The sequence below is a fragment of the Rhinolophus hipposideros genome (assembly GCF_964194185.1).
Source record: "Rhinolophus hipposideros genome assembly, chromosome: 9".
NCBI classification, from domain to species: Eukaryota; Metazoa; Chordata; class Mammalia; order Chiroptera; family Rhinolophidae; genus Rhinolophus; species Rhinolophus hipposideros.
This window is the reverse complement of record NC_138055.1, coordinates 50,122,501-50,138,270: the sequence shown is the minus strand read 5'-3', so window position 1 is coordinate 50,138,270 and position 15,770 is coordinate 50,122,501. Positions and strand designations below refer to the sequence as shown.

The window sequence follows — 15,770 nt, the reverse complement described above, 5'->3', positions numbered from 1 at the left end:
ATTCTAAACATTAGTTTTTTTACATAGGATCTAAGAAGTTGAGGTGAAGGTGAAATGAAATAATTTATGCAAAAGTACAAGCCACCTTATAAATGAAAAAGCTATAATTGACAATTATGTGGAAATTTCTACCTTATTTTTGAGCAAGTTACAATTTATTCTGAAAACATACAAAAAAGGAGTCTCATTTCTAGGTCTCCTCTACAATTCCCATTACCTTCCCCTTACGATAGAGAACCACTTAGTTTTTTTGTGTGTATCCTTCCACAGTTTGTTTATACAATTACAAAGAAATATATTTTCCTTTATTTTACACAAAAGGTAGTATTGGTATACTCAATGTCTTGAATTTTTTCTTTTTTTTTTTACTTAGGGAGCTTGTCATAACAATACATAGAGAATCTCCCCTTTTCAGCTGCAATGCTATTTCACTGTATGGAAGTTTCACAGTTTAACCAATCCCCTAGTGATATTTAGATTATTTCCATTTTTTTAACTGCAATGTTGCACTGAATACCTTTGTCATAAATCTTTTCACATTAATATCTAAAAGATAAATTCCTAAAAGTGGTTCTGCTGGGTCCAAGGACATTTGCATTTGCAATTTGGAAAGCCAAATTCCCTCCATTGGCGTGGCGGAGATTTACACTCCCACTAACATTGTATGTGAGTGCCTGTTTCCCCACAGCCTCGCCAAAGGAGTAGGTAGGTTCTTGAACTTTTTGGATTCAAAAAGCTATCTTACTGTTTTAATGAGCATTTATCTTATCAGTGAAATTTCACCTTTTTCATATTTTCAAAGGCCATTTGTATTTCTGTTAACTTTTTTCAACAACGATTGAATATTTGATGCTAGAGGGCATCTAAGTTTCATTACAATTTTCTGATCATCATTGCACCAGCCAGCTGAGATAAAAGGGAAGCAAAGAATTGAGGTCACGGATATTCCATTTGCTCCGACTAAAGTTAAATGCTCAAATATGCTACTAGAATGTAAGCAGTGAAAAATGGGGATTATGTTTTTATCCGTCTATATTTCCAGCAAAGGGCCCAGCCTTTTGCAAACACTAAGACATAGTGAACACTAGGGATGAGATTTGCTAGGGGAATACCTTCCATATAAGTACCCAGCTAGGATTATGATCTAGATAATCTGGATAGCCTGCCAATGAGTTAAGGTCATTTCTTCTATTTCATCAGACTACAGCCACCCCAAAGTTTAGCAAAGCAAAATAATCTAAAATGACCATTGTTAGTTACATAAGGTCAGGGTCTGACACAATAAATTTGATAAGTTTACTAGTGAATGAATGAAGTTTGCTTACATGAAAAAACCATCATTATACAAACAGAAGTATGATGGTTCTTAGGAAATCTAGAAAACAAATTGTTGCCAGTGTCCATTCCATCCTATTTTAGGGGGAAGGGCTTTCTAATTCTAGATCATCTGTTCTTTAGGGAAAAATATCCGCGACTATAAAGAAGCAATATATGTGGCTATCATAAGGGCATTTGTTAAGTTTGTTCTAATTGTGTTCAATAGTGTTTCTCACTGCCTCTTTTCAGATGGCTCCCTATTCTCATTTTGTTTGCTTCGTTCTGCCACTCACAGACAATTCAAGAGCACATACACCTAATTATAGTGGGGGGAAATTTCAAAGGTCAGAGCATCTACAGATGAGATACACTGCAAGCATTTTGCTGTTATGTAGCTTTGCACAGGCTTAAAGCAATGATTCTCATTTAAAGGTGAACATTAGCATCACTTAAGCTTTTTTTTTTTTTTTTAAATACACATACCGTTTCTCCTTTTAGAAGATATCAGACTCTCCTGGGAAAAGCTTGGTCAGGTGTACTCTGCAAGGCTCTCCATGTTGTTCTAACACCTTCCCACCTCCCACCTTCACTCTCACTTCTTTTCAAGAATGAAAAGCACCTCCCAGGTGCTTCCCTTCTCCCCACTCCTTTGGCTTCAGCTGGAAACAGCAAGTTATTTCCCTGAATCAGCTACTCTACTCTTTCCCTCCCGACGAACCATTTCTGTGTCCTGTCATGGCCTATGGAATAAGAACTACTTCCACGCTGTTCTTAACCCCTGCATTCAGAACTAAAATGAATCATACATTTGCTCCATTTGGTATATACGAATTAAGTTCGCGAACTTGTTGCAATGGTGTTGCTAATCTTTTTTGATATCAGAGGGATTAATCATTATGAATTTGTACCAACAAACAGTTAACTAAGTTTACTATTTGGAAAGGCTGAAAAGGCTGCTTGAAATAGTTAGACGACCTGAACTTTTCACCAACAATTCACGGCTCTTGCATCACGACAGTGCACCAGCTCACAGAGCACTGTCTGTGAGGGAGTTTTTAGCCAGTAAACAAATAACTGTTGGAACACCGTCCCTATTCACCTGATCTGGCCCCCAATGATTTCTTTTTTTACCCGAAGATAAAGGAATTATTGAAAGGAAGACATTTTGATAACATTCAGGACACTAAGGGTAATACGTGGCCATTCCAGAAAACGAATTCCAAAATTGCTTTGAAGGGTAGACGAAGCGCTGGTGTGGGTGCATAGCTTCCCAAGGGGAGTACTCGAAGGTGACCATAATGATATTCAGCAGTGAGGTATGTAGCACTTTTTCTAGGCTGAGTACGTGAACTTAATTGTCCAACCTTGTAGTGCTTAATACATGTTTTAAAGACAATCAAAAAGCTAGGTATTCATTATCTAACGTTCCCCATCAATTATTGTGATATGCATTCTGTTAAGTTTATTTTCTAGGAGTTGATACTTGCCCAGTTGAGAATCCCATCATTGCATTTTATCAATCACAGCATTTGTCGTGATAGTTTACTCCCTCATATCATATTACTGACACTTAAATCACTTAAAATCATCCTAGTCCAAACCCCAACTTTGCTTAAAAGGAAACCAAGACAATGAATGTAATAATAGCCACAGTCCCAGTAGCAGAATTTTGACTAGAATCTTGGTCTCATTAAATACTGATCCAGTAGTTTTCTGCGATAGCATATTATCACTCCATCAGGAATTATTCATACTCAGATTTCACTCTCAGGGATGAACACCTACCCTATGCCAAGTCCAGTAAAGATGCTTCACACACATGGTCATTTAACTGATAACATATAAAACTTTTTTTTTTTTTTTAAGATTATCAAGTCAGGGCAAAAACTACAAACCCATTACATTACTCTCAATTCTGGAGAAGGGACATTTTCCTAAAAGGAATTTCAGGTAAGAACACTGTGGGTCAGCGGGACCACTCAACTTAAAGGCTATCTACTCTTCTCTTGCCCCATTGATGCCCCCAGTTCTTTCCTTACGTGCTCTTCACCCCAAAACTCATTTTGTATTTGTTGGGGTGTCTAACATTAATTCAACACTTCTGTCTAATCTGGTGAAGTTGCTGGTTTTCTACCTGTTTTCCTCTTTCCTTCTGAAAGGCATTTTCCTGAGTCCTGCAGCAGAAAGAATTTCAACTCCTTTTTCACCACCCCACAATGCTCCTGCTACAGGCCTCACTTTAACACACCACCACCACCACCACCACCACCACCACCACCATCTTTCCAGGTGCCACAAAGAGGAAACAGACACATGTGGTAGTGGAAAGGTCTCGTGAATAGTTTGTCCATTACAATGAGTGTGAGAGCTGCTCTAATTGGAACCTTATGGAGTAAGGCAGCTGTGCCTGTTGGAAGGGAAATTGCTCTCTCGCTACAGATTCCCGGAGACTGCATTCTGAGGATTTTCAGATTTAGTGCAAGTCTGTGCAAGCAGCCCTTGGGAAGGCTTTTACTGAGGCTGACCTCTGCTTGGTCCGTTTTACTGGCTTCTCAGGGTCATGCTTCTCTTCCCTTGGCTTTTTCTCCCTTCGGGTCCTAGACCTGTCTTCCTTCGTGGTCCGTCCTCTCCTCTCGTCCATCACCTTGGCCCTCCTTTCCTCCTTGGCTCTAGAACGCACCGGGTCCTTGGCTCTGGAACGCACCGGGTCCTTGGCTCTGGAACGCACCCGGTCCTTGGCTCTTGGCCTTATCCTTCTCACCGTGCCATTCGCCCTCGCGCTTCGTCCCCGTACTTCCCTGGCCTTCTTGGTTGCCCTGCGACGAACTCGGCGCTTCCGTGGGCCCCGCGGCCCTGCAGGGCTCCTCCTCCTGGAGCGGACGCCCACCTTCAGCCTCGGGCGTCCAGGCTTTCTCCTCGGCTTCGGAATCTTCCAAACTCTGAGATAGCCCGCGTCGCCGCCGCTGACCCGGATGAGTGTGCCCTTAGTATCAGATTTGGGCGCTTTGCTCGAGTGGCGGCCGCACTTCCTGCGCACTTGGTAGCCAGCATTTCCCAGCTCCTTCTTGAGAGCGGCCACAGTCAGCCTTTGGTGATCGGTGATGGCTCTGAGCAGTAAGTGGGACACTTTGAGCACCGAGCGCAGGCTCCGCCTCGGCGGTCGCCCGAGGAATTTTTCCGTGGGCTGCTGGACTTTAACTTCAGCGCCCTGGGATTCGCCACTGGGTTCGGCCACCTCGGCCATGGCCCAGCTTCCCCCTCCGCGGGGCCGCTGGTTTGGGGCCTCACCCACCGCTATATGAGCTAAGGCTGAGGCTGGAGGGCCACGTCACAAAGGCAGATTTTCAGGTCCTACCTAGTAGGAGGGCTGGCAGATCCCACCCTTTTAGGCCCACCCCCTTTTTAAAAACTTTTAAATAACCTATCAGGCCGCTTTCTTCTAGGTCTAAACCAATCCAGATCTTCCATACCTATGCGAACAATTGTGGAAGAATCAACCTTTATAATCGTCAGGGTTTTGTCGTTCCTTGCTGTCTTATGCTCACACTTATCGTTGATCTTGAGCTCGGCCACTTTTTGAAGTTCACCAGTTTTCTGTGAAAAATAGTGCATACCATCTACCCACCTTTCCCTAAGGTGAGAGACTCTCTTCCCAACTATCCAAAACAAGTCATACAATGCCTTTAAAAACTAAATGTTGTCTATAAAACACAACCTGGCCTAGAAACACCCACGGTTAGTTCCCACTAGTTAAATATCTGCAGTCATGTCTCCCTGACCCTCCACTTGGTGGATTTTGTGCAAGAGTATGAAGCAAATGAAAGAACCACTGTGTTTCCTCTACCCAAAACAATAATTCCCACACCTAGGAAGTCCAGATGCCTCATTCAGTTGGATTGAAACAATTAGATTCCAAATAGACTAAGAACACTGGTCTAATCATTCTTTGAACAGACTTTGTGCTTTTCTAAAACCCCTCTTCTTGGATTGCTCATCCCCTTTCTCTGCCCAGATAAATCCTGCTCATTGTTCAAAGTTCTGCTAAATCATTTCTTCACTGAAGCTTCCTCAGACTTTCAGTCAAATGATTTCTCTCCTATCACAATTACTTTTGCAATCCTATACTGCTTTTTCTTTATTTTAAATAAATTTGGTATTAAAGGGTGCAATGTGGCACGATATTTTAAAAAAGAAAAAAGTGGACTTGGAGCTGGAAAACATGGATACATATTCTGGTTAATATTTGGATCTGATTTCTTTTTTTTTTTTTTAAAAATCTAATAACCCCTCGTACCATCATTGCAGAATTATTGCAAAGGTTCAGAGAAAGTGATGGTAGTTGAGAAAAATCCTACCCATAAAAATATTTTAGGCATAAAATTATTTTACTCTGATCATTTATATCTTTCCAACTAAATAAAAGGGTCCCTGAGCACCAGATTGTCTTTGAATTTCTATGTCCATGTACTTAACATTATCTTTCATTATACATAGCAGTCAATTGATTGAGTTTTCTTAAGCTCCTCCCTGGAACTTGGTTGATTCAGAAAATAAGTAACCTTTAATTACTATACTAAATTCTAAGAACATCAGAGGTTTCAATGAATCTCACTCCTCATACAGAGTAATACAGCTGTAACTTCACCAAGGATTACTCCATGCCAGAGCACAATAAAGTTAGTGCCACACTGATTTAACCTCAATCTGTATCTCACTGCCCCTCCCTAATCCCCAGGCCTAGGGTTCTAAGGTGCTAAGTCTGACTCAATTATCTTGTAGTGACTCAGTTTATCTCTCCCCAAACTGAATTACAGAAACGTGTTCAACAATCCATTACAACTCCCCTACTGACTTTAAACTGCTAGTTCTTTTTTCCCAAAAGGAACTTTTCTTCTCATTTTGTTACATATTCTAAGACCCTTTCCACCTCCTGAACTACAGTGTGCCTTCCACTTCAATGCAAATGGCCCCACAATAGTTATTTCAGCAAATAAGCCCACCAGTCCACTCATGGCTTTGGGGAAGACTACAGTAGTTCACAAAACGAAATGCAAACATAAAATAACAAGATTTCTTCAAAGCATAGAGGCAGTCTGGCAATGGGGCATTCATCCTTTCACTAGTTCCGAGAATCTAGATCCAGGTGATCTCACTGAAGGACCAGGCAAATCTCTCAGCAATTAGCCTGAAACTATGAAGTTCTGGTCTCCCTGACTCCTCCCAAGAAGCTCTAAACACCCTATGTAACACACCCCCACCCCACATATATAAAATCTATACCACCCCCCAAATGTCAGCAAGAGAGAAATATGGGCCCCAAATGTCAGCAAGAGAGAAATATGGGCTTCGGTATTACCAAAATCCTACCCAAGGTCTTACAGGGCACAAGAGAATTCATACTGCAGAAAATCTGTATAAATGTGATTGATATGGAAAGGCTTTCAACATAAGTTGTACCCTCACAGCACACGTAAGAATTCATACTGGGGAGAAACCCTACAAATGCCATGATTATGGAAAAATCTTCAGGAAGCATTCACATTTGATATGCACATGAGAACTCACACTGAAGAAAAAATCTTACAATTGTAATCAAGATGAAAAATCCTTCAGGAGAAGCATTTCCCCTGCTGTCTAAAGTAGAATACAAAATGGAATTCAGTCATTTTGGGAAAGCCTTCAGTGTTACTTACCCCTTAGAAAACATGACAAACCACACCGGAGAAAAGTCCTATGAATGTAATCAGTATAGAAAATCCTTTCACTGTAGTTCATTGCTTACTATAAATAAGAGAGTACTCAGTGGGGAGAATCCCTATGAATGCAACAAGTATTGAAAAGCATTTATTTCTCTTTCGTTCCTTAGACAACAAAGGAGAATTCACACTGGACAGAAGTCTTATGAATGTAACCAATGAGTAAGAGACATTGGGGAAATTTTACATTGGGGACAATTCCTTTAATGTAATTAGCAGGGCCAGCTTGATGGGCATGTGACTAGTGCACAATTACACAGAGCTCCATGCTTGAAGTTTAATACTGAGGTTGCCATGTTAAAGTTCTCAATAATCTTATTTTTGAGTTTGTGTTTTGTAAGTGAAGTTGTATGGGACAATGAAGCCTGTTCTAGAAGCCTGGAAGCTCATGCACCGTCCTGCCTCCTGTCACTTCACTGCCTCCTGGGGACAGGCTCTATATATATCAATATATGCAAGAGCTCTGAAATTATTTTTACAAATATTTCCTTTGACACAAATATGCCAAAAAGACGTGCAGCCTTTTATACAAATTCTAAAAGAAAGAAATCCATGGACCTGTAGACCTAGGCTAGAATTCTGGATTATTTACCAATACAACAAACACAAGCCAGCTACAAACTTAACCTATTAAAGAGCTAACTTTGCAAAGCACTTAAATTGAGTCAGAAGTTATATTCTTAAAAACAGAATTCTACTATTCATATATTATAAACTGCCACAAAATGACAGCCAGTGCTGGAAACAAATACCACATATTTCAACCCCCACCCTCATCACCACCAGAAGCAGCTTTGTCCCTCTACAATCAGACTGCTCTTCTAAAATATAACACTGTATTCCTGTTGACCTATCAGCTTCCACCTTAGATTATTGGCTTGAAATTGCACCACCTTTCTCTTTCATAATTCCTTTGTGTCTCTTGGACCACCATTTTGTAGTTCCTCTGTTAGTACCCACTATATTCAGAAGTAAATTATTCCCCTGGCTGGCCTCCTTCAGAGACTCCTTCCTCCCATGAAGGGCCCCTCCAATTAGAGTTGACACTGATTATCACTGGGTCAACAGTAATGGACCTTTAGCTGGTCAATGTAAATTCAGTGGAATAATTTACCTTAGAAAGTACCTTGGTTACTGATATCCTCAAGTACCTAGAATTCTTCCAAGTATTAGACATCAACAGTATTCTTATTCATACTGACTAATTTATTTCTTTTCTTCCTGTTTTTCAGTTTGAGCTTTTTTTTGGTTTGTTTGTCTGCATGCTTGCTTCTTTTTAACAACATTAATGGACCTCAGCACTTAATTGGCTTAAATTTTAGCAGTTACTTCAACACCAGAAGACATCATGGCACATTTGCCATTACCCACAAAGCCTGGTTTGCACTGTTGGAATGGCTAAGAAGAGCATGGTTTTGGAGTCAGGCAAACTTGGGTTTAAATCACACAGCTCTGTCACTTATTTGCTGTGTGACCTTGGGCAAGTGACTTAACCTCCCTCAGTTTCATCTATAAAATGTGGATGTTAGGAGGAATAAATAAGGCTAATATTTCTAGAGTATGTAAAAAGTGCTTTATAGACAGTGTTGTTATAGCTTAAGAAAGCAAATACAGTACAATACATACTCTTTGCTTTAGTTCTTAATATCCTCCTTCTCATTTACACGTCGAAATCATAAACCTTCCTCTACTTTGAGACAAATATCAAAATGCACCTCTTCATGAAGTTGTCCGAATTCCTTGAATACATAACTTTTGCTTCTGCTTAAAGCCCAAACATTTTGTGCCTCTTTAGAATATTTATTTTGCAGCCTCAATAGATTATAAGCTCCTTGGCACAAATCCTGCCTAGAACCTAACACATTACCTTGCATAGGCTGCATAAATATTTATCGAAATTTACCACTGGTTACTTTTATATTTATGCTACTGTCAATGTCCTTCAATTAAAGACCATAAGAACACCTGCAGTTAAACAAACTAGATCTAGTACTCATTGTAGCAAGAGCAAAAACACCATGGGGAGTTTTGGGGTGTCTCAGTAAAAGGATGTCAGAAAGAACTTATTCTGGGCTCTGGTTGGATAATTTTGGGGAGAGTCTAAGGAAGCGAAGGTTCTAGATTTGGTATTGTCAACAAGCAGGAACAACTCTATGATTGGGTATATAATAAATTTTATCTCTCGGGAGTGCAAACTAGAGCAAAGGGAAAGCTGTAATAGGTAAAGAAGTAGCAGTCATTTATTTAGGTGACAGGGAAATGTTTGGCATTTTGTGGGTTGTACAATGATCTTGTCTGAAGTGGATGTTCTTGTTATATTGCTTATGGCCAATAGGAGGACAACACATATCACAGCTGTGTCAGGTCAGTGACTGGATATTAAGAGTAAGTTTTTTTTTTCTTTCTCACTACATTCCTTTTATAGAAATCTCATATTTGATGTTTCCCATTCAATAGAACAGGTAATTTTTCTTTGCTCTTGGTGTTGAACTCTCCCAGCTAACACGAGGGCCTGCTGCTGCTTTACCAATTGCAGTTTTATCCATTTGATTCCTCCCATCTCTTAGATGGTTAAGATATCCAATCATAGAATTGCCCCATTTTCAGACAGGCTCTCCCCAAACCTAACACAAGTCCAAATCACAAAACAATCCCCTCTTAACCTCCTCTTACTGAGATGCCCCACAGGTTCCCCACGGTGCAGTCTCTCTTCTTGCAACAATAGACTCAACTCTTGTTTGCCTAGAGGTGCATTTCCTGGTACTTTAGGCTGGTGGACACAGACGTCTGGATGTTAACTGCTCTCATGCATGATATAGATATCTTTTTCCTTGTCTTTTTCTTGTCCCTTGGCCTTGTTTATGGAATCTTCTGTTATTGATAAATTTCTAATTTTATGTTCTTAGTGTTATCAGGCTTCTACTTTATGACTCCTTAGTTTTGTGACTGTTTCCCTCTTAAATCATAAAAATAGTATTCTATATTTTCTATTTTTAGTTTTCAATGTGTAGCTTTTTAATCCATCTGGATTTAAATTTTGAGTGCAGATAATAAGGACTGAAGTTCTTTCCAAATCTAGGACACTTCAGGATTAAAATTCACATCCATTGCTTTCTCTGGGAGTCTCTCCTGGACTCTCAGCCCGTCCATCTCAACAGTCTGGGCTATAAGTCCCCGTGTTTTCTTCCCATAGTACACATCACAGCAACCATCACTTCTGTCTTAGAATAGTCTGCTTGAGAGCAAGGGCAGCGTTTTGTTTTATCTCTGTGTCTAGGGTGTTACCTTCACAGTAGGAGTTTAATAAATATTTCTCGATTGACCACCTGTCCTCCTTACTTCAACTCCTATAGAGCAAGGGCCAGAACTTACTTGGGGGGCCTTTATCGGTGTTTGCTGATTTGAAAGGGAAGAAAAACTAGAGTTTTAGTCCCTGGGTCATTGCCATGGTAATGAAGTGGGTTATTTAGGTCTGCAACATCAATTCTGCATTAAGGTTGGCTAAGAAGTTGACTGTTCGTCTCACTCCAATATGTATTTTTCTCTCCACTTATTATGCAAAACTAAAATTATGCAAACTGCATTAATAATTTCCATGCAGTCTCCTCGAAGCCCCTTCCCTGGGGCTGTGACTTCCTTCTTGCCCTGAGGCTGAGGAGACGCATGCAGCGGACTCCAGGGATCACAGGCATCCTACAGGGACCATGAGGGGTCCCAGGGTTCCCGCAAGAGGTGCTGGAGAAAGATTGGGTGCCTCGAGTGGGTAAAAGTTGAAAATTCGCGTTTTGTCACACACCCCTTTCCCATACTCTGAAGGTTGGATGTGACTGACTTGTCCTATGCTCCAACGGCCTTGCCATTTCCATCCATCTTGTGCTAAGGTTCACAGCATGCGCACCCCCTAGGAAGGACGTTCTGAGGCTGGAAGACTGGAGCGGTGGCTTGTGGGAAATGTAGTCTCAGGTCCTCTTGTGTCGAGTCTGAGAAGGGGCCTGAGAGGCTGCTCCCCTTAAAGATGCTGTTGCAGTTATTAGCCCCTGAGAGAAAAGGCTGTTGTGTTCCTTATTTACGAGGCGTAGAAGAATGAAAAATGGTGAGAGGCTAGCAACAGGCAATCTAGGGTAGAATTTGGCAGCCTCTGAAATTTCACCCTCCTGAAGAACTGGTCCTACTCTCTCCATCAGTCTCTTTCCTTGAAACTGCTGAGGGTTTCAGAATCTGACTCGGACTTTTATTTTGCTCACCTAAGCACTGAGGTGAGAGGGTGGGGATTGTGTTTAGTTTTTGTTTCTTTCTCCCAGAGAGTGCTATCTGGAAAGACCTAATACATGAAGATGCTCAGCAGCGTGCTTGACAGCAAGAGGCCAGTGGTATGTGGCATTTGAGTCTAACATGGTTAAAGACTCTGGTAGTAAAAGTGACTGCCCATTCTAGAGTAGGGGCTTGGGAAGGAGGAATGTATGGTGTGAGTCAGAGGATCGGTAGGTCTGTCCTTGCCTGTTTAACTCCGCACAGTAGATGGGCCAGCTCCCTCATTTCACAGAAGAAAAAACAGAGATAAAGGGCCCCTACCCAAAGTCCCACCGCTGCAGAGCAACATCATCGAAACTAGTACTCAGGGCTCTCCCTCACATTAGTTTACCTCCAGGGGAATTGGTGAAAGGAGAGATCAGCTTCTCACAGCCTCTAAGGATGAATAAGGACTAGGGAGGCAGTGTCAGGGAAAGGAGTTGTCAGAATCTGACCTTTCGGCCTAGACAATGGAAGTCTCCTGCTCCCTAGGAATCTATTGTGTAGCTTGGCTATACAAAGAGAACTTACCCTTCCTGTGAGCCTCAGGAAGGGAGGAACAACTGCTTGAATCCCCAAAGACAAGGAACCTGGGACCCATTAAGTTGGAAAAGTAGATATATTCAATTGTATCATACAGTCCAGCTTAAGCTGTATTATCCCTTCCATTTCATGTCCCCTCTTTCTTCTAATGGTTATTATTAATATGATCAGTTCTAAACTAGTCTCTGGAATGATGGAATTAGAGGATTTCATTCTTTCCTTCCTGAAAACCTTTAGAAATCGAATTACTAATTGAGTGATGACCAGAAGCAGGGGAAATGGAAAGAGCCTTGACCTTAGAAAACCCTGGATTCAAGTCTCAACTCTATCATTAAATCTGTCATAGTCAAGTTACTTTTCATAATACTCAATTCATAAGGCCAAAGCACAAATGAGATTTTTGACAAAGTAAAGTACTTAATCCATGGTAGAAGGTATATTGGTTTCAAGGGTTTTGAACTTGGCCTCTCTCAGGTCCCTAAATGTCCCTGAATTGTAATAGAAGAATTAGAAAAGTAAGAAACACAAATAGAAGTTTTTAGAGGAAGTTTTGGGAAGCCCTTTGTCCCTGGACGGATGATCAGCAGGGGTATATAACAGGAATTTGAAATGTTAGCACATAGATTGAGATGGCATTTAATTTCCACGGAGCTCCTATATTTGTGCCATATAGGAAGCTACAGTTCTGAAAGTCTGTATCTCTTTTCTTAGAAGCTGGCTTCCCTCTGGCTTGCAGTTGTCCTGTAAGCTAGATAATGCTTTCAGGGCCAGGCATAGGAGCTAGAAGAGGTGAGACTCAGGAATATTCCCCCCTGGAATCAGGAGTTCAACCTCAGTGGTAATTCTTTTGGCTCTGAGATTTCCTGCCATAGCTTCTTTGTATTAGCCCTGACTCAATTCTAACAGCTATGCCTTAAGGGGTTGAGGGCAGAGCAACACCAAAGAACAGATAGTGGAATTATAGGTACAAATTCTTAATGTTCTTCCCAAGGATATCTAGTCCTGGGTTCTGTAGCAGCATTCAAAAAGTGATGAGGAATTTGTGACCACGACATAGGAGAAAACTTGCTGAAATAATCCTGGAAGCTCATACAGTAGGTGAGATGGGGCACTTGGGTGATCTGGGAGGGAGGGGTGCTAGTAGGACAGAGTTGGAGAGAAGGAATGGGGCTCATTGCCTCTTTGTTTCTCATAAGAACACATACAAATTCAGTATGTGGTATACTGGTAAATGTTTTTGAGAATTTTCTGCCAGAAAGGAGAACAGTGAGCAGTAATGAAATGGTTTATGATTGGGGCAGTATCCTTCTTCTGTTATATGGAGATTTATATTTCTTTTGAGTCCCTAATATTTTGAGAGAAGAGATTAGTGATTCCTTTCTGAGACCCTATATCCCCCAATGTTGTCTCTTTACTTGACGTTATTAACTAATAAAGCACAGCAGAGGTCATGATGGGAATGAACGAAACTAGAGGTGTAATCCAGGGCAACAAAATTGAGTAGAGATTGGAAGGTCCTCCTGCTAACTCTCAGTACTCCTATATTTCAGTAGATCCTAGCTCTTGCTTTAGGCCAGAATCTTTTGGAAATTTCTTTAATGTCCCTAACAACCCCTGAAAACAGGACTCTTTCCCCTTCTCTTATTCCTCAGGTCTACAAAAACTCAAGCCAGTTTTCCAAGCAGCTTTAACCCTAAATGCTAAAGCAACAAGGAATGGCCTTCAGGTCACAATCCAGAACAGGACCAGAGAGTTCTTTTGGTGGAGCTGGCATCACTGAGTTCCCCAGTAGAGAAAACTGAACCATAACATGAAGAACTGCTCTAAGAGGAAGGCTCACAACATCTGTCTCCCAGACTAGAGGAACAGGGAAGGCCCAGGTAAGTGAGTAGAAATGTTTCAGTAGTTTAAACCTGATATGGACCAACAGGACAGAGAACAGTTTATGACCTCTATCCTCTGCTCCCACCCGAAACTTCTTAAGCTCACTTTCTGAGAGGCAAAGTCAGATTGGGACTACCCTAGGGCCTACCAAGAAAAAGTCTTAAAGTCAAACTACCTTTCTAAAATCAATTTTATGGAGAGTAGACCTAGATTTCAAATTAATGATGAAAAAATACAAAAAATACATTTCAGCTTTCATTTTCCAAGCGTTGCTAGTAGTGCTACCTTTGGGGAGATAGACACTATTTAATGAAGAAAATCAGGATATTGCTCATTTCTAATTACTTCCTTCTTTTCTGGATCACCCACCTTTCTAATTTCCCTCTCATCCTGTTCACAGTAATGCTAGAGACTGGAAGATGGCATCCCCAATTTTCTTACAGTCAGATCCTAAGTAACTTTTTCTTTGTTCTTATGGAGAAGATGACAGGCTATATGTTAACAAGTCAGAAATCATAATGTTGGGAAATGGGTACTGCCATCGAATTTCTATGATGAAATTTGACATAAAGCTACAATACCAAAGCCAGGGGAGATGATTTTCTGATAGTTTGGAGTGTGCGTTTGCTTATATGTACATGTATTTCTGGAATAGATTTCAGAAGGGTGCTAAAAGAGGACAGGTGGTCCTACACATACCATTCTGTGATACTAAGTCACGAGTCAGCAAACATTTCCTATAAAGGGCCAGATAGCAAATATTCTTTACTTTGCTAACCAGTCACTGTCACAACTACTCAGCTCTGCCACTGTAGCACAAAAGCAACTAAAGACAAAATGTACACAAATGAGCATGGATACAATTTTATGTGTGATATCATTTTACATCACAAAATATTCTTCTTTAATTTTTTTTCAACCATTTAAAATAGTAAAAGCCATTCTTACCTCACAGGTCATACAAAAACAGGCAGCGAGCCGATTTTGCCTAAGGGATATAGTTTATCCCCCCCTATTCTATGTCCATGAGATTTCATTGTGCATTTTGGAGAGTAAGGAGGGGAATATAAAATGTGGGCATTTACAAGGAAAGAGCAAGCTGGATATTCACCATGAGTATCCAATGTCAGTATAGGCCCAAACCAGGCATATGGCCTCAATTTAAACCTAGGGGTTTTAAATATTACTTTTGATTTTGATTAACATAATACATACACTAAGTATAAAAAGTCAAATTGTATTAAAAGACTTATTGTAAATATGATGGTTGTCTACCCCAACTCCTCGTGACTTCCCCAACTGTTGTCTCCCGAGAGACAACTTCTGACACCTTTTCTAGCTATGTCTTCTGACTTTTATATATATCCCAATTTTTTAAAAAAATATTTTTACATTTTGTTTTGTTTTTTCCTCTTTCATTTTCCTTTTTTAAAGATTTTTATGAAAAATATAGCTAACATACAATATTATATTACTTTCAGGGGTATATCATATTTTTTCAACATTTATATACCTAAAGAAGTGATCACCATGATAAGTCCAGCAACCATCTGACACTGTACTACGCTATCACAATATTATTGATTATATTCCCTATGCTGTACATTACATCCCCATGATTTTTCTTTTATATCTGGAAATTTGGACCTCTTATTCCCTCACCCCTTTCCCCCCTTTTAAATTTATCAATTACAGTGGACATTCAACATTATTTTATATTAATTTCAGGTGTTCAGCACAGTGGTTAGACATTTATATAATTTAGGAAGTGCTCCCCCTCACTAGTCTAGTACTCACCTGGCACCACACACAGTTATTACCATATCATTGACTATATTCCCTATGCTGTACTTTACATCCCCATGACTATTTTGTAACTACCAATTTTTACTTTTTAATCCCTTCACCTTTTTCACCCTGCTCATTTCGAATTATTTCCTTCTTCCATCTATCACCCTAACAAATCTAGTACCCGTCTGA

General features: G+C 40.4%; 1 protein-coding gene across 1 annotated transcript; it reads right to left on the bottom strand.

The window, feature by feature from the left end:
- Positions 1 to 1,574: 1,574 nt before the first annotated feature.
- On the bottom strand, positions 1,575 to 5,748 carry H1-7 (H1.7 linker histone). Its single transcript, XM_081059294.1, has one exon. The coding sequence runs from the start codon at positions 4,559 to 4,561 to the stop codon at positions 3,791 to 3,793; it is 771 nt and encodes a 256-aa protein (XP_080915420.1). The 5' UTR covers positions 4,562 to 5,748; the 3' UTR covers positions 1,575 to 3,790.
- Between the last annotated feature and the right edge of the window lie 10,022 nt (positions 5,749 to 15,770).

Coding starts and splice junctions, on each gene's coding strand:
- H1-7 (XM_081059294.1), bottom strand. CDS start 4,561: ATGGCCGAGGTGGCCGAACCCAGTGGCGAATCCCAGGGCGCTGAAGTT.